This window comes from Hermetia illucens, chromosome 1, assembly GCF_905115235.1.
Source record: "Hermetia illucens chromosome 1, iHerIll2.2.curated.20191125, whole genome shotgun sequence".
NCBI lineage: Eukaryota > Metazoa > Arthropoda > Insecta > Diptera > Stratiomyidae > Hermetia > Hermetia illucens.
This window is the reverse complement of record NC_051849.1, coordinates 32,084,418-32,101,917: the sequence shown is the minus strand read 5'-3', so window position 1 is coordinate 32,101,917 and position 17,500 is coordinate 32,084,418. Positions and strand designations below refer to the sequence as shown.

Below are 17,500 nucleotides of genomic sequence, written 5' to 3'. Positions count from 1 at the left end.
GATATAAGGGAGCAAATGCACTTTGTAACCATTTCTGTCGCACTACTCTCAGAGCAGAGGCCTAGACGGGATACCGGTTGTTGCGCCGTTGATGATGATAAGGGGGCAAATGCCTCCTTGTAACCACTTCGCAATGCTCCCAGGGCAGAGGTGAGGTAGTGTCTTATGAGTTGCCTCTGTCCTGGACGTAACCGCAAGCCATACATTTTTTGCCACTTGGTTGCTTGTCCAAGAACCGTAAAAGTATTTTGCTTCCCAACTAGTTTAGTCCGCCATGAAATAGATGGCGGACTTAAGAATCCTTCGGTTCTCAAACGAAAGTCTTGATTCGTTATCTTGTACTCTTCGACGGGGAGCAACTTGGGTGATGCGTCTTCATTTGTCAATGCACTTTATGCAGGAAGCACGTGAGTGTTTTTGGATTTGAAATTCAATTAGCCATAATATTACAGCATCGTAGGAATTTCTAGCTATCGGACTTCTATCTTTCCAAATTATTGTTCATAAATATTGGAATATTGAAAAACGATGCAAATATTATCTGCGACGGCCGGAGTCTGATGAGCTGAGGGTTGGCTCACAAAAACATTTCCCATTTTTATGACTTTAAGGATGTCAACGAAAGGTAGAAACCCCAAAAGTCTTGCCTCCTGAAAATATGAGACAGGAGATATATCAACTGAGATTGTAAATAGTTGCGAATCCTTTTTCTCTGATTGATTTAATTAATACAAGGAACGCCCAGAAAGTTAACTTACCCAATTTTTGTAGGGTCCATAAAAAAATATTTGAAAACAAATACATCTTTAAATTAAGTTGTTTTTCAATACATTCGCCATCTATTTCGATGCAGGTAGTGAGACGTTAGCTCGTTCAACCACACTCCTCCCTTCCCCTTCACCTCCCCGTTCGTCCCTTTTCCACCTATCAGGGTAGTAACCACACGGTAAACTGAAGTCAGGGGAATTCTGGAATGATTCAAAACGTCCCACCCAAAAGAGTCTGCCGTTAACAGGTAGAGGCCTGCAATTGACGGCCCCCTTTCCGTTTTGAATCCCCCTATTCAAAGTATCATAGTATCTTGTCGGATAAATAGTGTCCTTCTGAGCCAGATATTCAATCAAAATTAAGCTTTTATGATCTCAAAATATGGCTGCCATGATTTTTTGACAGGAATTGTCGTGTTAATTTTCTTGGGGAGGGTAAATAGATGTGACGGCACCGTTGAGACCGTTCTTTGGTTTCAGGCGCTTAGTGGGTAACTCCTATGAACATGAAAGATTGCCTTGCAAGATATTTTTCCGTTTTATTGGCTATAAGTTTCTAATTTAAACAGATAAGTATTTCGGGGACCAACTGTCCTCTTCTTTGGTGTTATTATCTTCTGAAGAAGAGGACAGTTGGTCTCCCAAATACGTATTTGTTTAAATTAGATATTTGTAATGGTTAAAGTGTGGGTAGGAAGATCAGGTCGATCATCCCAAGTGGCCGACAACGACCTAGAGGGCAGAGCTATCCCAGAAACCTAAAAAAATTGGCTAAGTTGACCGTGAAAGTCCACCCGCAAAGATTGAAGCTCCATCAAAGTGCTCGGTCGACACGTTCTTGCACGCCTCTGTGCTAGCCAGGCTCGGGACAATTCCTCCAATTGCTCCAAGGCAATTTTTCATTTTAAGACTTCATCTAACAAACTACCTCCTTATCCAAACCATCCTATCAACAGTTTTAACCTGATTGAAAATCTCTACTGGAATGTTCACGACAAGAGTCGATCCTGAGTCAACACTTTTCAACAAATTACCCTTACGCTCATCGAACGTCCAGCGCCCGTGTGCTTTATGCAGATTATGTTTTCCTAGCATCTAATAGCAAAAATGATCTCGAGCAACTTGTCCAAAAATGGAATGATCGCCCCATGCAACACGGTCTCAGATTGAATCTAAACAAAACTGAATTTTTGACGACGGATCCCCATAAAACAGGCAAAATCACTATCAGTGGCAGTGATTTGACCAGAACTGAGTGATCTAAATACCTTTGATCAAGTAGCATTGCGCAACTGGTGTTCTTTGTGATCAACGTATCAACGAACGTCTCAAATCTAAAATTTACCGCAATATCGTCCGTTCTGTCGCCCTCTATGGTTCTGAGTGTTGGCCGACTATAAAAGACAATGAATGGCGCCTTGCGGTAATGGAGACGAAGATGTTACGTTGGATTAGTACGTGATACGTTTTGATCACATTCGAAATGAAGGTATCCGCGGTCGTTATGGGGTTGCACCGATCGTGGAAAAATTACGAGAGAGGCGTTTTCAATGGTATGGTCACGCGATTCGTGCTAACGAGAATTCACTTGCCAGGATTGATCTGATCATCGAAGTTGATGATAAGCGACCAAAAGGCCGGCCAAAACAACACTGGCTTGATACTCTGGATGGGGATTTGAAAGCCTCGAGATCTGGGTGCAACCCATACCAGGCATTCGATAAAGCCAAATGGCGAAACCGATCACAATGAGCCGACCCCGCTTGTGAAGAGTCAGGCTAAGCGACAGTGGTGATAACTATTCTCTGTGGTTTGAGAGCCTTTGTGGACATAACGCTACATGCTTTGTACAAATGAAACCATACAGCACTTAAATATTCCTACAAAAAGAAAATCCCGAAAACTTTTCATACCTAAACATCCGGCTTCCGGCTTTCAACTTGTTTTAATCTGAACACTAAAATCAAGAATATAATGGGGGTATCATGTTCTGCAACTCACTGTCTTATATGCAAACATCTTAATGTCTTCTGACTAACATCATTTCTTTTTATCTTGGAATGCCATCATTGTGATAGACAATTATACCCACATCTATTAGTTTTCATACACAATACAAAACTCACGCCAGACTGCCCATGATCACGGTCAATATTTTACTGTAGATATTGTAATTTACTATCCGTGCTGCAAGTCATTCTGATTTAAAAATTTACTGTTCATACGTGAATGAATTGATTGTTGGTTTCGTCGTTTATTTTAATGTTATTCAAATAATGTCACCATTAACCACTTGCTTTTTTAATCGTGTACACTCATGCAAGTGTTTTTAAGACTCCAAAAAACAAAATACTTTCTCAAGATTACTTTGAGCGGAGAATGCTAGTTTATTATCGAAATATCTAATATCTTTTTCTGTTTATGTACGATTCTGTTTGCTCTAGTCAATTGTTAGCGATGTTATTCGCGTCTCTCTATTTTGTGTTTTTTTGTTGTAGAAGCTTCTACAGCATTTATAAAATGAGGGAAAACATATTTACTCTACTTATGTAGGGGAATGCCGCCGCCAATAGGAATTCCTTTGAATATGTACTATAATTGCTTGGGTATGTTCAAAACTCACTATAAGAACGGTCCCCTGCCAAATCTTGTGCCTACATTAGATCATCGTATATCATATTCGGGCATCAGATTCCGGAACCATCTAGGGAATTTGTGAAATCCGAGGGAATTCCTGTTACACCGATAGAGCACTGGAAGTGATTCGAATAGCGCACAGACATACTTTGGAAAGTGAAACGGAAACGTGAGCGACGAATATGGTAATAAAGTTGCTAGGTCGGTATCAGCCAATGGTGCCTAGCCTAGGTAACTTGTAGGCCAGGCTTTCTTATTCAAGCGAGAAAACTCTTTGGCAAGTAAATAGCGTCGGGAATTGTTGATATTAACGTAGTTATCTGACCTTTTGCCGTATGTATACGGCCAAGAAAATCGGATGGTCAATGAGTGATTAATTAGTGCATACTAACCGGGTCTCCATGTTTTATTCGAGCCCCAGTCAGCAGTGGGTAGGCGAAAAAGCTCCACCCGAAAGCTCTGACTCGTTTTGTTGCTAGTCCACTGAGAGCTGGGTACTATCCCCTACCAACATCAACATTCCGAGTGGACTGATATAGAATCTGAATTGAAATAGAATTCGCATTCTACTTCTACTATATGAATATCAGTTCTCCATGGAAATGAATTTAGTCGCGTTTTTGTTGTTGGCGTGGTCGTTTGCGCGATAGTCTCCCGTCTAGTCCAAATCAACAACAATTACAGCTGCCTAATCGACGTTAGTAGCAAACCAGCATACGTAGAGTGCGGGGCTGAGAAACTTGGTGTTTTCAGATTCAATCTATTGTGTGTATATTAGGAGAGATTCAAAAATCGAAAGCTTTGGTAATATCTCGCGAGCCCAAGTTCAAGGTTGATTGTGCGTTATCGTTGTTAGTCGCGCTGTGGTTACTTAGTTTTTGTAAGCGTTGGTGGTTGCCTTATTGACGCTGTCGTTATGCTGGAGACGTTCGAGCCCCTGAGATCGGAATCATTGGGAGTGGAATCGAATTCGAAATTAAATTTCATAGATGGTTTGGTAATAATAATTGTGTATTTACAAAAAAATTCAAATTTAAGAGTGAAATTGATTTATGTTATCCGTTTTGTGGTTGGGAGGCTAGAATTGTGCAAATGTGATGTGTAACATGTTAGTGTGGTGTACAATTGGTCGTGGATTAAATTCTCTAATGTTCCATCCCTGAATTGTTTTGTGAACGTAAATTGTAAGAATCTTTAATAAGACGACAATTCTGTGGAATTTTTCTACAAAATATACATTAGAAAAAAAAAGTGTTGTGAGATTCATACCCAGTCATAGTGCATTTCCGAACTGTCCGGGGCTTACTTCGGCCCTCGCGATGGGCATTCAGTTCACGCTCAGTGGTTCTGCTATCTTAGAAACGATAAAAAGTTCTATTGGCCTGAATACAAAACCTAAAATTTTCTGATCCTATTCCAAGGATCTTGGTTTAATCAACAATATTGAAATCATTTCACAATATGTTGAACTGGAAAGAATAATATCCCACATTGGGCGCCGATTTTGAAAAGGATTTCTGGACGAGTTGATTGCTCTGTTAAATGCAATTGTGCATTTCATGCAACTGTCTGTACTCCTGAACCCTTGATTAAGTGCTATGCTTAGCGATTTTTCAGATTTCTTGGCTAGAAATAATGTGTTGCTAAGTGAAAGTGAATGTTTGCTTGGTCGTACGAACTTGGCATAGATCCAATTGCTTCGTTCAATTCAGCCCGAGTCTCCATTAGTTATCAAAGTAATAGTGGCTGGACAGTTCCTGGAAATATCATAAAGTTGTCTGACTTTTATCAACAAATTAAAAGATAGATTTTAGCGAATAGAGCTCCTCGCTAACAATATAATTATGACACGGATTTGTATGTGATTAAATATAAGTTGATTTAGTGGTGAACCGAAACCTGTTTTCCTCTCTGACGCAAAATTTCTTGAAGTAAATTAATATTTGCGTCAGAATCGATACACAATTAAATAGTGATCTACGACAATATCCTTGTTTCTCCATATTACTTCTATTAATAGATAACAGCCCGACTTAATAAATGACCAAAAGATTTTTTTATTGCATTTGAACCTGAAATTAAGTGCAAAAACGTCCGGTGCAAAACTCGAGATATGACTGTGATGATATAAGAGCATAAAATTCTCGACGTCCTTTGAAATTTTGAAATAATTACACCCGTAGTTGAAAAACAACACAAATTTTTTAGATTAATTTTTGGTGTAACAAATCGAAATAGTTAATTGTATTTGGTGAATTCCCTTGCTCCATCGATACGAATCAAACTATGTTCCACACGAATGAAATAGAAAACGTGCGATTGCTAACGTGCATTACAATTCGTTTTCATTGATAATATTATCCGTGCACAATAATGGAAAGTTAATTGTTAGATTATTCATACGCCTAGAACCTTCGGATAGGTTCGAACAAAGTATGTATATTTGTTTGTGGGGTGCTAGAATTGAAGTAGTAATTTGCCGTTGAAAATATCTAGTATGATAACAATATTCCCTACAATTAGAAACATCAAATTTATCGGGTTCAAAGGTGATTGCTTGCGAAGAAAATATATTGTCATTTCGAATAAAGATAATTGCGGTATTGGAGTTATCTATTTAAAGTGAAAATTACGATTATTTGATGAATACAGATGCGACGGAAACGGTGTCTCAAATTGAATTCATTTTGATTATGTGATGTTAGCCGCTTTTCCTTTTTAGATAAGACTCGGTTTTGTGTATAAGTGAAGTTAGATAAGTGACATTGTTTTTATGGCTTGAAATCTGGATCTACAGCGACAGCAGTGATTTGCTTTTGAAGATCCTGAATCTACATCTACTTGAGGGAAATGTGCCCCATATTTTTTTTGGCCCTAGACCCCTCATTTTTGGCATAGCATCCATTTTTGAACAAAACAACGACTGACAGTATCTACGGTCCTCTCAATCGTACCAAGACCGTTTACAAGTGGATGCGAACTCAGAACTCCTTCAATCCAAAACAACATAATCTTTGCTTCAGCCAGCTCAATCCTGAACTAAATGTTCCAATATAATATGCACTAACTTCATGGTTGAGAATAGAGGAGGACATCGCTTCGTCCCTTACAAAACCGCTAGTAATTTCTATTTACTTTTAAAACGAAATTAATATCGAATAGCACCTTATCGGATTGTGACTTCAAAAAAAGAATGATATAGTTCCCTGATAGTTTGATATATAATGAGGCATATCATTAAATCAATTCGTCAGCAACTTAAGTGACAGTTGTGGCCTAACATAGTAGCAAAGAAAGCATTGGAGAAAAAATCTAAATTTAGTTGATTAAAAAACATTCTACAATAACAAAATATTCAGCCTTTAAACTACTTCTACTTCTACCATTGATAAAGTGAATTAATAACGATAACGATATCAACAAAATCATTAAATAGAATGCTATTGGTATCAGCATTCCTTCACCGTGACTTCAAAACCCGCTTCACTGAACTCACTATCTGAGAAACGTCAGAGATATCTAGGTGGTTTCAGGACGAAAAGCGGAAAAGCGTGTAATATATTCATTTATTCACTTTAGTGTAATAATGGTATCCTACCATGCATACCTGTGTAGTAAATTTATGCAAAACCAAGAATTTAACTTACTTTAACTGCTAATAATGGAACGATTTACACCAGACTTTCTACTACCGTGCACCTAATCCTGATTTGTCTGGTTGTGAAACTATAAATTCTTAAGCCAAAATTATTAGTGGTTTTCTAGAAAATTTTCAAAAAGTAGTAATTTACCAGTTGTTATAGCTCAGTGATAGGCAGTTGGTCCTAATGTGACAGAAAGGAAGAATTAACTGCGAAAAAATTTCTTGAAGATCATGAATAGTCGCATGAATTTCATGCGATCTTCTTTCCTCTTAACCGAATCGGAGTATAAGCACAAGACATAAACAGTTTACATGATGAATATTCACTTGTTCGGATTTAAAAAGATCTTTTCCTCCCTGAACCGAATCAAAATGTAATCACGAGACGTAAACAATTTTTTGTCTACACCTATACTCCAAAGTAATTTATGTCGAATAGCTTCCTCAGGCTTGTTTTACACACATACCGTTCCATTTGGTTCAGTTTGTTTTCTGAACAACGTAAAAGGAACTAATGAAACCCTTTCGCGCATACATGGTTCCATTCGGCAAACTGCTCATTTTACCCAAATAAAATCCGACAACTTTTAACAACTCATCATTAACTGGGAGGTCAAAACCAAAACTAAACCTTGCTTGTGTCAAATCCTTGATTGCCTTTTGTTATCTGCACACGAATTCGAACTGTGCGGAAACCTGATAAAACTTATTCGTGTCGTGGCGGATTCGGTTCTATACGGTTTCAATTAGGTGCAGGATAGATGCCGAGTTGAAACCTAAACACCTTTTCTTATCTGAACCTAAAATAAACTGAACCGAATGGAACCGTATACGTGCGAAATGACCTTTAAACATGCACTATCCGAATTAACTTCAAGCGAAAATACAGGAGGTTGTTTTCCACCTGAGGTTTGTTATGATTAACTTCGAGGTTGCGATTACAGTAGACATATCGCCTCCCAAATAGAGAGCCATGTTTGTCAACAGTTGAGATTGAATTTCTACACACTTCTTATAAACAACAGTGACAAGCAACACACGGGAGTATAAAATGTGGCGGTTTAAAATTCCTAAGATCAGGTCAACTCGCTGTGAGCACCACAGTTAACCAATCTTTAGTAAATCCTTTCATATAGGCCAAAACGGCCTCAATCGGTTGGCCATTTATAATCTAATTTCTATAAAATTGCACCACCAACGAACACAAAGCCATGAACTCAGCCTGAAGATGAAGTATTTTTGCATTAATTGTGTTCAGCAAATGTTTAGTTGGCATTTCGGAAGGAAAGGCAATTAACTGAGTATTTATACATGGGAAGGAAGGAAATTACCAAAAACCGAGGGCGATATCGAAATGAGGAACCGGAAGCAAGCCTAGATACTTGGAGAGATGAAAAGAAAACCTTAAATAAAACGTGTAAGGAAAGAAACGAGAGTTAGTGATATTCAAAAATTGGGTCTTCCTAAAGGCATGGCAAGGAAAGGGGCTTTGAGCTAAGTCCTAAATGCATCTCAAAAACTAGACTCGTGAAAAATTTTGTAAATACCGGTGGAGAGCTGACACTGACTAGCAAGCGCATGTCGACAGTTAACCTCCACTTAGGTTTCACCCACAAAGTTTTTATCATCTAATTTTGCTACCATTTTGTCCTTATGGTTCACGCTAATCAAGCCGCAATGGATTGTGATTACGACCATCCCCAGCTTCTTGAACCAACACATATTAATAACTTTATTTGAAAAGATATAGAGATAAGATATTTTGTGAGGTACAGATTTCATATAAGTCCACCATTGTGACTTTGTTTTCCTACTTTTCCGTTGGGTATTTGTTAAGAATTAGTCCTCTTTCACCTTCAGCTCGTACTTTTAAAGACTTTAGACCTGTTTTTGGTAACCCATACTCATATCCAGCGGAACTATATTCAAAAGTGACATTTTAGATTTGCATGCTCTATCATACCAAACTTGGTGTCAATAGGTCAAACTACTTCTGAATAAAATACGTGTGGCAAATATTCAGACAGGCGATTAGGCGGGCAGACAGTAAGCTAACTTGAATATATAAAATTGTGATTTACACAGACCTTTAAGAAGTAAAATACATAAAAGCTCCTGTTCAGTGTTTCACTTCAAAAGTTGCAGTTCACTGGTGTTAAGTGGAAGACTCCCGATTCAGAAAACTAACGACTGCCATTTTCAGCTAAACAATTACTTTGTCACTTAACTGCAACACACCTGGTCCAGTATTCCTCCAACATCAGTGCAACTCTGATAGACTTTCCATTTACGGCCCACTTAGTTTCCTTGGGGATAAAGCACTTCCCAGAAACAAATACTTTCAAGTTTGGAAGCAGATGTAAGCAGTTTCAACATGCCAAATGACAAGAATAAGGAGGATGGCTGAAGAACTCGTACCCCAATTTCCACCAATTTCCAATTTCCATCGTTAGGCTACTTCTTGTGAATTTTAGTTTAGTTCGGTTCGCCTGTAATTATTTTAGCTTTTCTAAGGTAACCCATTATCCCTATCACATCGCAAAGCACACTGCTTATAAGTCATAACCAGTCCCGTAGATTTGATCAACTTCACTTTTTTTTGACCCTGTTACTGTTTCGACTGCTGTTACGTTTCCATCTTGTAAAGAGCTTCTGCATCCCTAATTTTTTATTCAAAATATTTCGCATTCTTTCTTCCGGACACCTTCGAGAGACGTGCGGCCAAGTTCACATTCACCAATCTACTTTTTTATAGTTAACGTTGAAAGAGTAGAGCCTTTTATCAACTTCGGATTAATTTCCTTAGGAGTTAATCTATCCAAGACGAAAAATTTTATGAGCTCAAGATATTTAAATTTATTCATTTTAACAAAAAACCGGCAAGACGTCTATTGCGAAAATTCGTGTAAGCAAATTGCTTGCCGGAACATTCCATACGAACTAACAACACGTATAACCAACTAATCATAACCAACCGTAAACTTTTGCTGATTGGATCGTCATCTACATGCCCGCTTAACAAGTTGACGCCGACAGTCAGCAATTGCCACGAGATGCGCTATTTACTTCAACCCTCCCAAACATCCGCTCCCTACTTTCTTGGCGGACAACTTAGCTTTCACTACTGACCTTTTTTTAAGAGCTGGGTGTAATCTTCGGTAAAAACTCCGTTTCATTTCCCACTTCATTGACATCTTAAATCAAGCTTTCAACATGTCTGGTTTTATCCTCCGTTCCTCCTCCGACTTTATTCCAATTCAACCCTCCTTAACACTTTTGTCAGAAACATCCTTGAATATTGCTGTGTTGTCTGGTTCCCCCTCCGCAACCGTGACTCTTACGTTCTTGAAGCTTTGCAACGTACTTTCACCCGGCCCCTTTTCAAAAAGAACTTTCTCTTGGTGGACTATCCGTCACGGCTTCGCGCCTTCAATCTTCCTTCCCTGCAGCTATGCCGCATCTTCCTTGATATATATACCCTTTTCAAACTCTGTAATTGCCTGATGGACTACACCGCCAATTCCGAAATTATTTTCGTCATCGCCTCTCGTATTTTTGGAGTGCTATTCGAGGAGCTCAACAAATACTTCCACTCCCCAATCCTGAGGCTATGCCGGTCCTACAACGTCCTTGGTTTCCTTTCCTCTATAATCTGAACAAATACTTCGTTTAGAAATTTATAAAGCTTGCGTACCAAACACTGGTCTTGGCAAAGACTCGATGTTCCGAAAATGTCCAAGATCGGGCGAACGGATATCCCCTCCCCTTTTTCTTCGTCCGCAATTTGAAATAGAGATTACCATATAAATGCACCCATTCAAAAAAACATTCACCGCTCATATTATCCTCATCGTCTGATTTCCTAGTCCTTGGTACCTAAAACACTGAAAACAATGCTACAACTCATTGTCAAGGCGTAGAGAGAAAGTCCGACCCTGGAGTGAATGTTGTACCGAAAACTGCGTTCAAAATAAAAATTGTACAGGCCTGTTACCCCTTTTGAAGGTTTTGTGTAAAACACTAACTAAACTAAATACCCATGGACAGTTTCGTTCAGGGCAGGGACAACTCATCATCTCTGCCCTGAACGCTAGGTAACTAAAAGCCTACAGGTAGTGATCGCTCCTTGATATAATTATATTTGCGTGAAACAATCATCTAGCTCCCAGGGCAGAAGTGAGGTATCGTGGAAAATTTGCTTGTGCTCTCAAGAAAAAGACCAGGTATTTAAAGGGGAGTTACTTACATACAGTTAGAAAATTTCGACTCACCCCACTTTCCCCGACTCCACGATAGTGATTAAACACACAGGACGAACACTTTACACACCTCGACCTTGAATCTATTTTTCACCATCATAATCGAACAATTTTCTCTCAAATTCGCTCAAATTAAGCCAGCCAAGTTTCTGTCCTACCATGCATATTGTTCGAACTAAGATAACCTCAACTGTCCTTTAAATGTAATGCGCATGCGTTTGGGAAACTTCCTATATCCTATCCATGTCCTAGTTGAAAAGGTACCGCAGAAAAAAATACTTTCTCAATAGTGGGTTACGTAGATTCGCCAAAGGTGATACTGCTGCTACATAAAAGATACAGAAGAGAATGGTCATTAGTAAACTAAGCTATGTAAATCAAAAAATGATAAGAAAACCAAATTTGGTCCTATCGCAAATATGTCAGTTTTCATTATTATGTATTACATGGGACATGTTTGTATTTATTGAAAAAATATGGTTTTCAGTACATTTCCTTCGTATCTTTCCATCCCTCTACATTTTTCAATTTTCAAATATATTCAAAATTTTAATTGATTTTTTCTCCTTCTATTCCAGTGCGGGACATTAGAAATACCCGATTCATTCGCCCAGCGAACATTTAGTAATAGAATGGACGCATTTCATGTCGAAGACGATGGTTTTCACTCGGACGGCACAGAAACTCCACCACCAAGTCCCAGTTCTGGAAGTTCCATTGCATCAACATCGGATCATGGATCCTTGGAGAATGTCGATACGGGAAGTGCTCAACGTTTGGCAGTGCTCTCATTTGAGCAAGTTCGAAAATTGAACGATGTTATGAATGAAACAGTTGCCATACACGGCAGAGGGAATTTCCCCACGCTTGAAGTACCACTGAAAGACTTAGTGACACTAGTGAGGAAGAAACTGGAAATGGATGTGCCCTCCGGTGGGGCTGGAATGCATGTAAAGGATATTAGACTGAATGGTGGCGCAGCTAGTCATGTGTTGGCTTCAGAGGATCAACCATACAATGATTTGGATTTGATTTTTGCAGTAGAGCTAAGTTCAAATAGGCATTTCGATAGAGTCAAGTCAGCCGTTCTGAATACACTATTTGATTTGCTCCCGGAAGGCGTCTCTAGGAGGCGTATTTCTCCATGCTCACTTAAGGAGGCTTATGTAGGCAAAATGGTGAAAGTTAATAATAACAACGACGGCGATCGATGGAGTCTGATTTCTTTGGGAAACTCACCCGGTCACAAGAATGTCGAACTGAAATTTGTCGATACAATGCGTCGACAATTTGAATTCAGTGTTGACTCATTTCAAATAGTTTTGGATTCCTTGTTGCTATTCTACGACTGCTCCCAATTGCCTATTTCTGAGAACTTCTATCCAACTGTTGTCGGGGAATCTGTGTATGGAGACTTCCAGGAAGCCCTCTATCATCTACAAAACAAATTGATCTCAACAAGGCAACCCGAAGAGATTCGCGGTGGTGGTCTCCTTAAATATTGCAACCTGTTAGTCAGAAACTACCAACCAGTTGATTTGGAGAAAATCAAGACGTTGGAACGTTATATGTGTTCCAGATTTTTCATAGATTTCCCTGATATGTCATCGCAACGTGTCAAATTGGAAGCCTACCTAAGAAACCACTTTTGGGGTGCCGACGAGGAGCCTCTTCAATATCAGTACCTGATGCATTTACGTGAAGTCGTTGGTTCGTCAACAGTTTGTCTGATGGGCCATGAGCGACGGCAGACATTGTTATTGATACAAACTTTGGCCTTACAAGTATTGTACAGAGAACAAGAGAGACAGCAGCAGCAAGTAGCACAACAGCAACAAACACAACAACAAAATAACATTCAGTCATCGCATCATCTTCAATCACAATCACAGTCAACGTCACAGACGGTGCAGGCAAATAGTCCACAATCATTGCAACAACCCCAACAAACAACGCTCACACAATCGCAGCAACAGATTCAGATACAGGCTCCACCAGGTCTTTTGTACGCAAATGGAGTCTACTACGCGCCTGTGATACCCACAACCATTTGCACTTGCAATTCACCATGGTTAGGTAAGTAATCACCTCAAATTATTGTAAGGAAATAACGCTTTTCTCACATTTCAAAATGTTGATGCAGAGCTTCCAGCTATATTGACCAATTTAAAACAATAAATATTTTTCTATAATTCAGCCAGCTGGATCTTTTCTGTTTCCCTTTTTAACGAGCGAGTTTAGTGCCAGATATCTTATTCAAATATTATAATTTTTACTATAACAGCGACTGCAACAATACTATCACCAGCACCACAACCGCATCATCAATCACAGCAACAGCAACAGACAACAATCCTGACAGCATGCTCATCGGCCGCTTCACCATCCGCGTCAAGCTCCTCATCAGTGGTGGCATCACCCGTCTCATCAGTCATCGCTTCTCCATGCATCTCACCATACCCTCAACAATCCACGCCGGAACCGTCGACACAACTAACGACAGCAACCCCTGTGAGTATCATCCCCCATCACGTCACCTCAGCAGATTCCATTCCGGAAATTCTGATAAACTATACAAGTTGATACATTTAAGCCCCCCCATGCATGCCAATAACTCCGTGAATATTCTCTCCAGAAGCTTAATTATCAAGACATTTTTAATACAAACAAAAAATATACAAAAAACTAAATGTATCAACTTTTATCGCCCCTCGCTTTCGTTTTAACCCCTTCTTTTGGAAATATCAACATATTTTATATGTAAATCAGATGTACACCGGGAACTTATTCATCGTGGAAAACATTCAAATTATCTAAAATCGCCAAGAACATATTCGATTTTAAAAGAAAAGAAAAGAACTGACGCATTTTATCATAAAAATCCAAACATGTTTAAGTGTTAAGCTCATTACCCTCTGCCTCCTTCGGTTCGCTGACGTTTCAGCGAATTCCTATCTTTCGCATTCTACTTTTCTGGGAAAGAAAACAATCATTTGCAAATCGTATACTTATCACAAAAAACAAAATTACAAAAAAAAAGTCAAGTGTGAATTCCTTTTATTCATTTTTATCTGAATGAGTAAAGTAGAAAGTGAAGAGACGATTTAAACGTAATTTAAATTAAAGATAGTTTCTTAAGAGTTCATAGAATTCGTAGAATTTATGACATACGGCCGTAGGCCACATGATGAAGAGGACACGAGGAATCACCAATTCTAATTTTCTTAATCTCCAAAAGTCAAAACAAAAATACAAAATGTGAAAAATGTGAAACAAAACAACAAGAAAAATGTGTTATATTTGTAAAGCTCTGTAAGAAATTGTATCTCCATATACACATGCTGTAAAAATATTGAAAAAAACATGTATTTACGAAATCATTACGATACAAATTAAATGGAAAGAAACCTAAATATTAAATATATTTTAGAGAAGTAAATTAAATACTAAATATAATGTGAAGGAAAAATACAATGAACCTATGCGTAAAGCAAAGTGATAAAAAACAAAAGAATGAACTTTAGTGGAAAACTTAATATTAAACGTTATCTTATACAAATGCAAACGTCTAGAGAATTTCCTTTGATTTGTTTTTTCTCTTCAATGTTAGTTTTCAGGAGAAACAAGAAAACATAATAAAGAAAATGATGCCGTTCATACCGTGAGAGCCACTGTGAAAAGTTGTTGTAAATGTAAAAGTGCTGCTTCCGTTTTTCGTCCAAAACTAATTTTCCGAAATTAGTCGCAATTTTATATATATAGAATCTGATGTAGTTTTTCCCTGATATCAACTATATTCAGAGTTTAAACTTATATATAAACGCAGATTTACTTCCATTCAGCAACAATATTAACATTAATTTAAAATACGGTTAATATCATTTAATTGAAGTACACACAAACGAATATTTTTAAAATGATATTTTCTTTGTTTTCTCTATTATTTTCAATATTATTGCATAGGCGTAGTTATATTTTTCCGTATTTGTTTATTTCCGTTTAAAATGATTACCATTGTTCACTTTAATGCTTAACAGGTAAGTTTTATTCTTTTATTTTTCATTTTTGTTAAAGTTTAGTTGATTGGAAAGAGTGAGCGAGAACGAAAGAGTGGGAAACAAGCATGAAAAACTGAGAGAAAGAGAATGTTCGTAAGAAAACAGAAGTTTTGTGAATTAATTTCGAGAGTAAGATTGTGTTTTACACGTTACTGTATATTTAATTATATTTGAAAAATATGTGAATACAAATTAAATAGAGTAGAGTAGAGAAAAAGTTGACAACATAAGCTCAAGGCTGTTAAGTAAAAGTACTTTTAAATGAAAATGTTCATTTCGAAATAACAAAAAAAAAATTACCCAAAATTTACCAAAAAGTGTTTACAAAAAATAAATAAACCACCAAAAATTTAATAAAAATATATTCGGCGATAACATATTGGTATTTTAAAAACAGTTCGCAAAATATTTTGATTCAGTTATTGTTTGAATTGATTTTTTTTATTATTTCTACTTGCATCTGATAATACGGTTATTTATAAGTTTTCTTTTATCTTGATTTTACTGTAATTTTAATTATTCTATTATCAATATTATAATTATTATTTTATTTCTTTTTTTGATATTGTTATAAATTAATATTAAATATAAAAATATGAGATTTGTAATAAAAAATCAAAGAAAAATAAATAAAACTTAATGAAATTTTTTGTGAAAATGGAATGGAAATCCCACAAAAAAAATTTCAAAAACATAAAAATATAACATCTTGTGTTTCATTTAAATTCTTAACTTTGGTTATACGATAAGGAGAATTCCAGCTTTTATACCCACGAATTGTCACAATTTCGGCTGTTCTCGGATATTATTTAGCGCTAACTCCAAACGGTAAGATTCAGAGGATCCTACCTTCTTAAAAAGAAAAGATGGGCTGGAATGGTTGTGGCTAGTGATAAGTTATCGCAGCATGCCGATAATTTTTTTTTTCGGACTGAGCTGACGAGAAGATCCATGTACTCCATTATCCTGTCAAATTCCTAATTTTCATCACATCCCATCCATATTGCACAAAATCGGTACCGTATTTTAAATTTACAAATTCAAGATACGATCGACAAAGCGGTCTCTGCAACCGAGATTCTTGGCTTTGGAATAGTATGCTGGTCCCAAGCCCAGGGTTTAAGGCAACGTACTTTGTACTATCCTCAGTAAAACAAAAATAAAATGCTGAGATCAGGGAAAGAAATAAATAGAGTATAGTTGGAGTTGTTCCACTATGCTAAATCCTACCTGATCTCTCTTGTTGACAGGTCCCGCGACATGCCGACCAAGAAAATGCATACAATGTCGTTACAAACATGATGATCGGGCTGAGTCAGAAGCCTCGGAGAAATGCTAGGACGTCCACCTCAGTTGACGCGGCGGGACGGACCCCGGTCCTGCCACAAAATGGGCAAGGGGTCTTGACCAATGGACGACGTCAGGACGTAAGCAAGTTAGTCCTAAAACAAAACGAACAAACCAAATACATGTCTGCACTCTAAATGTTGGTACCCTAACTGGAAAGATCGAGGAACTCGCAAGAGCCCTTCGGAAAAGGCGCATTGATATATGCGCTCTTCAAGAATCCCGATGGTCTAGTGCCAAAAGCTGCGACATTGAACGCGAACGCGGTAAAAATGGCTAGAAACTTCTCTATTTTGGTAACCCATACACTCAATATGGTGTTGGCATTGCCATCTCAGAAGGTTTCCGTGATGCCATTAAAGAAGTCGAACGATTTGATGATCGGCTGATGAAACTTACCATTATATCAGCTGATCGCACTGTTCACTTCTTCGCCGCGTACGCACCACAGACAGGTCGACCTGATGCCGAGAAAGATGCCTTCTGGCAACTTCTCGATGAAAAGACTTGTCACGTGTCTGCTGACGACTATATCATCATTGCCGATGATTTTAATCAAAAGGCAGACGGTAACAGGTGCCATCGGGAAAGGGGTTCGGAGAGCGCAATGAGGGTGGCGAGCGTATAATCGATTTTGCGGACACCCATGACCTTGTACTTATGAATACATGGTTCATCAAACGATTGTCTCACCTTCCTACATTTTATAGTGAAAACAGTAAACGCAAATCGACTACATTCTCATAAGACGCCAACATTTTACCACTGTCACTGATTGCAAAGCCTTTT

The 17,500-nt window shown here is 38.0% G+C and overlaps 1 protein-coding gene across 3 annotated transcripts in view; it reads left to right on the top strand.

Annotated features, from left to right (window-relative positions):
* LOC119647200 (terminal nucleotidyltransferase 5C) overlaps positions 1–14,600 on the top strand; it is a 488,242-nt gene extending 473,642 nt beyond the window's left edge. For 2 of the 3 annotated variants that reach the window (XM_038048014.1, XM_038048016.1), the window contains exons 2-3: positions 11,885–13,382; positions 13,591–14,600. In XM_038048014.1, coding sequence (XP_037903942.1) covers positions 11,885–13,382; positions 13,591–13,889 — 1,797 coding nt within the window. In that variant the 3' untranslated portion in view covers positions 13,890–14,600. Of the gene's footprint in view, positions 1–4,016; positions 4,402–11,884; positions 13,383–13,590 lie in introns of those variants that run through there. The other variant, XM_038048015.1, reaches the window with a different exon arrangement.
* Positions 14,601–17,500: the final 2,900 nt, after the last annotated feature.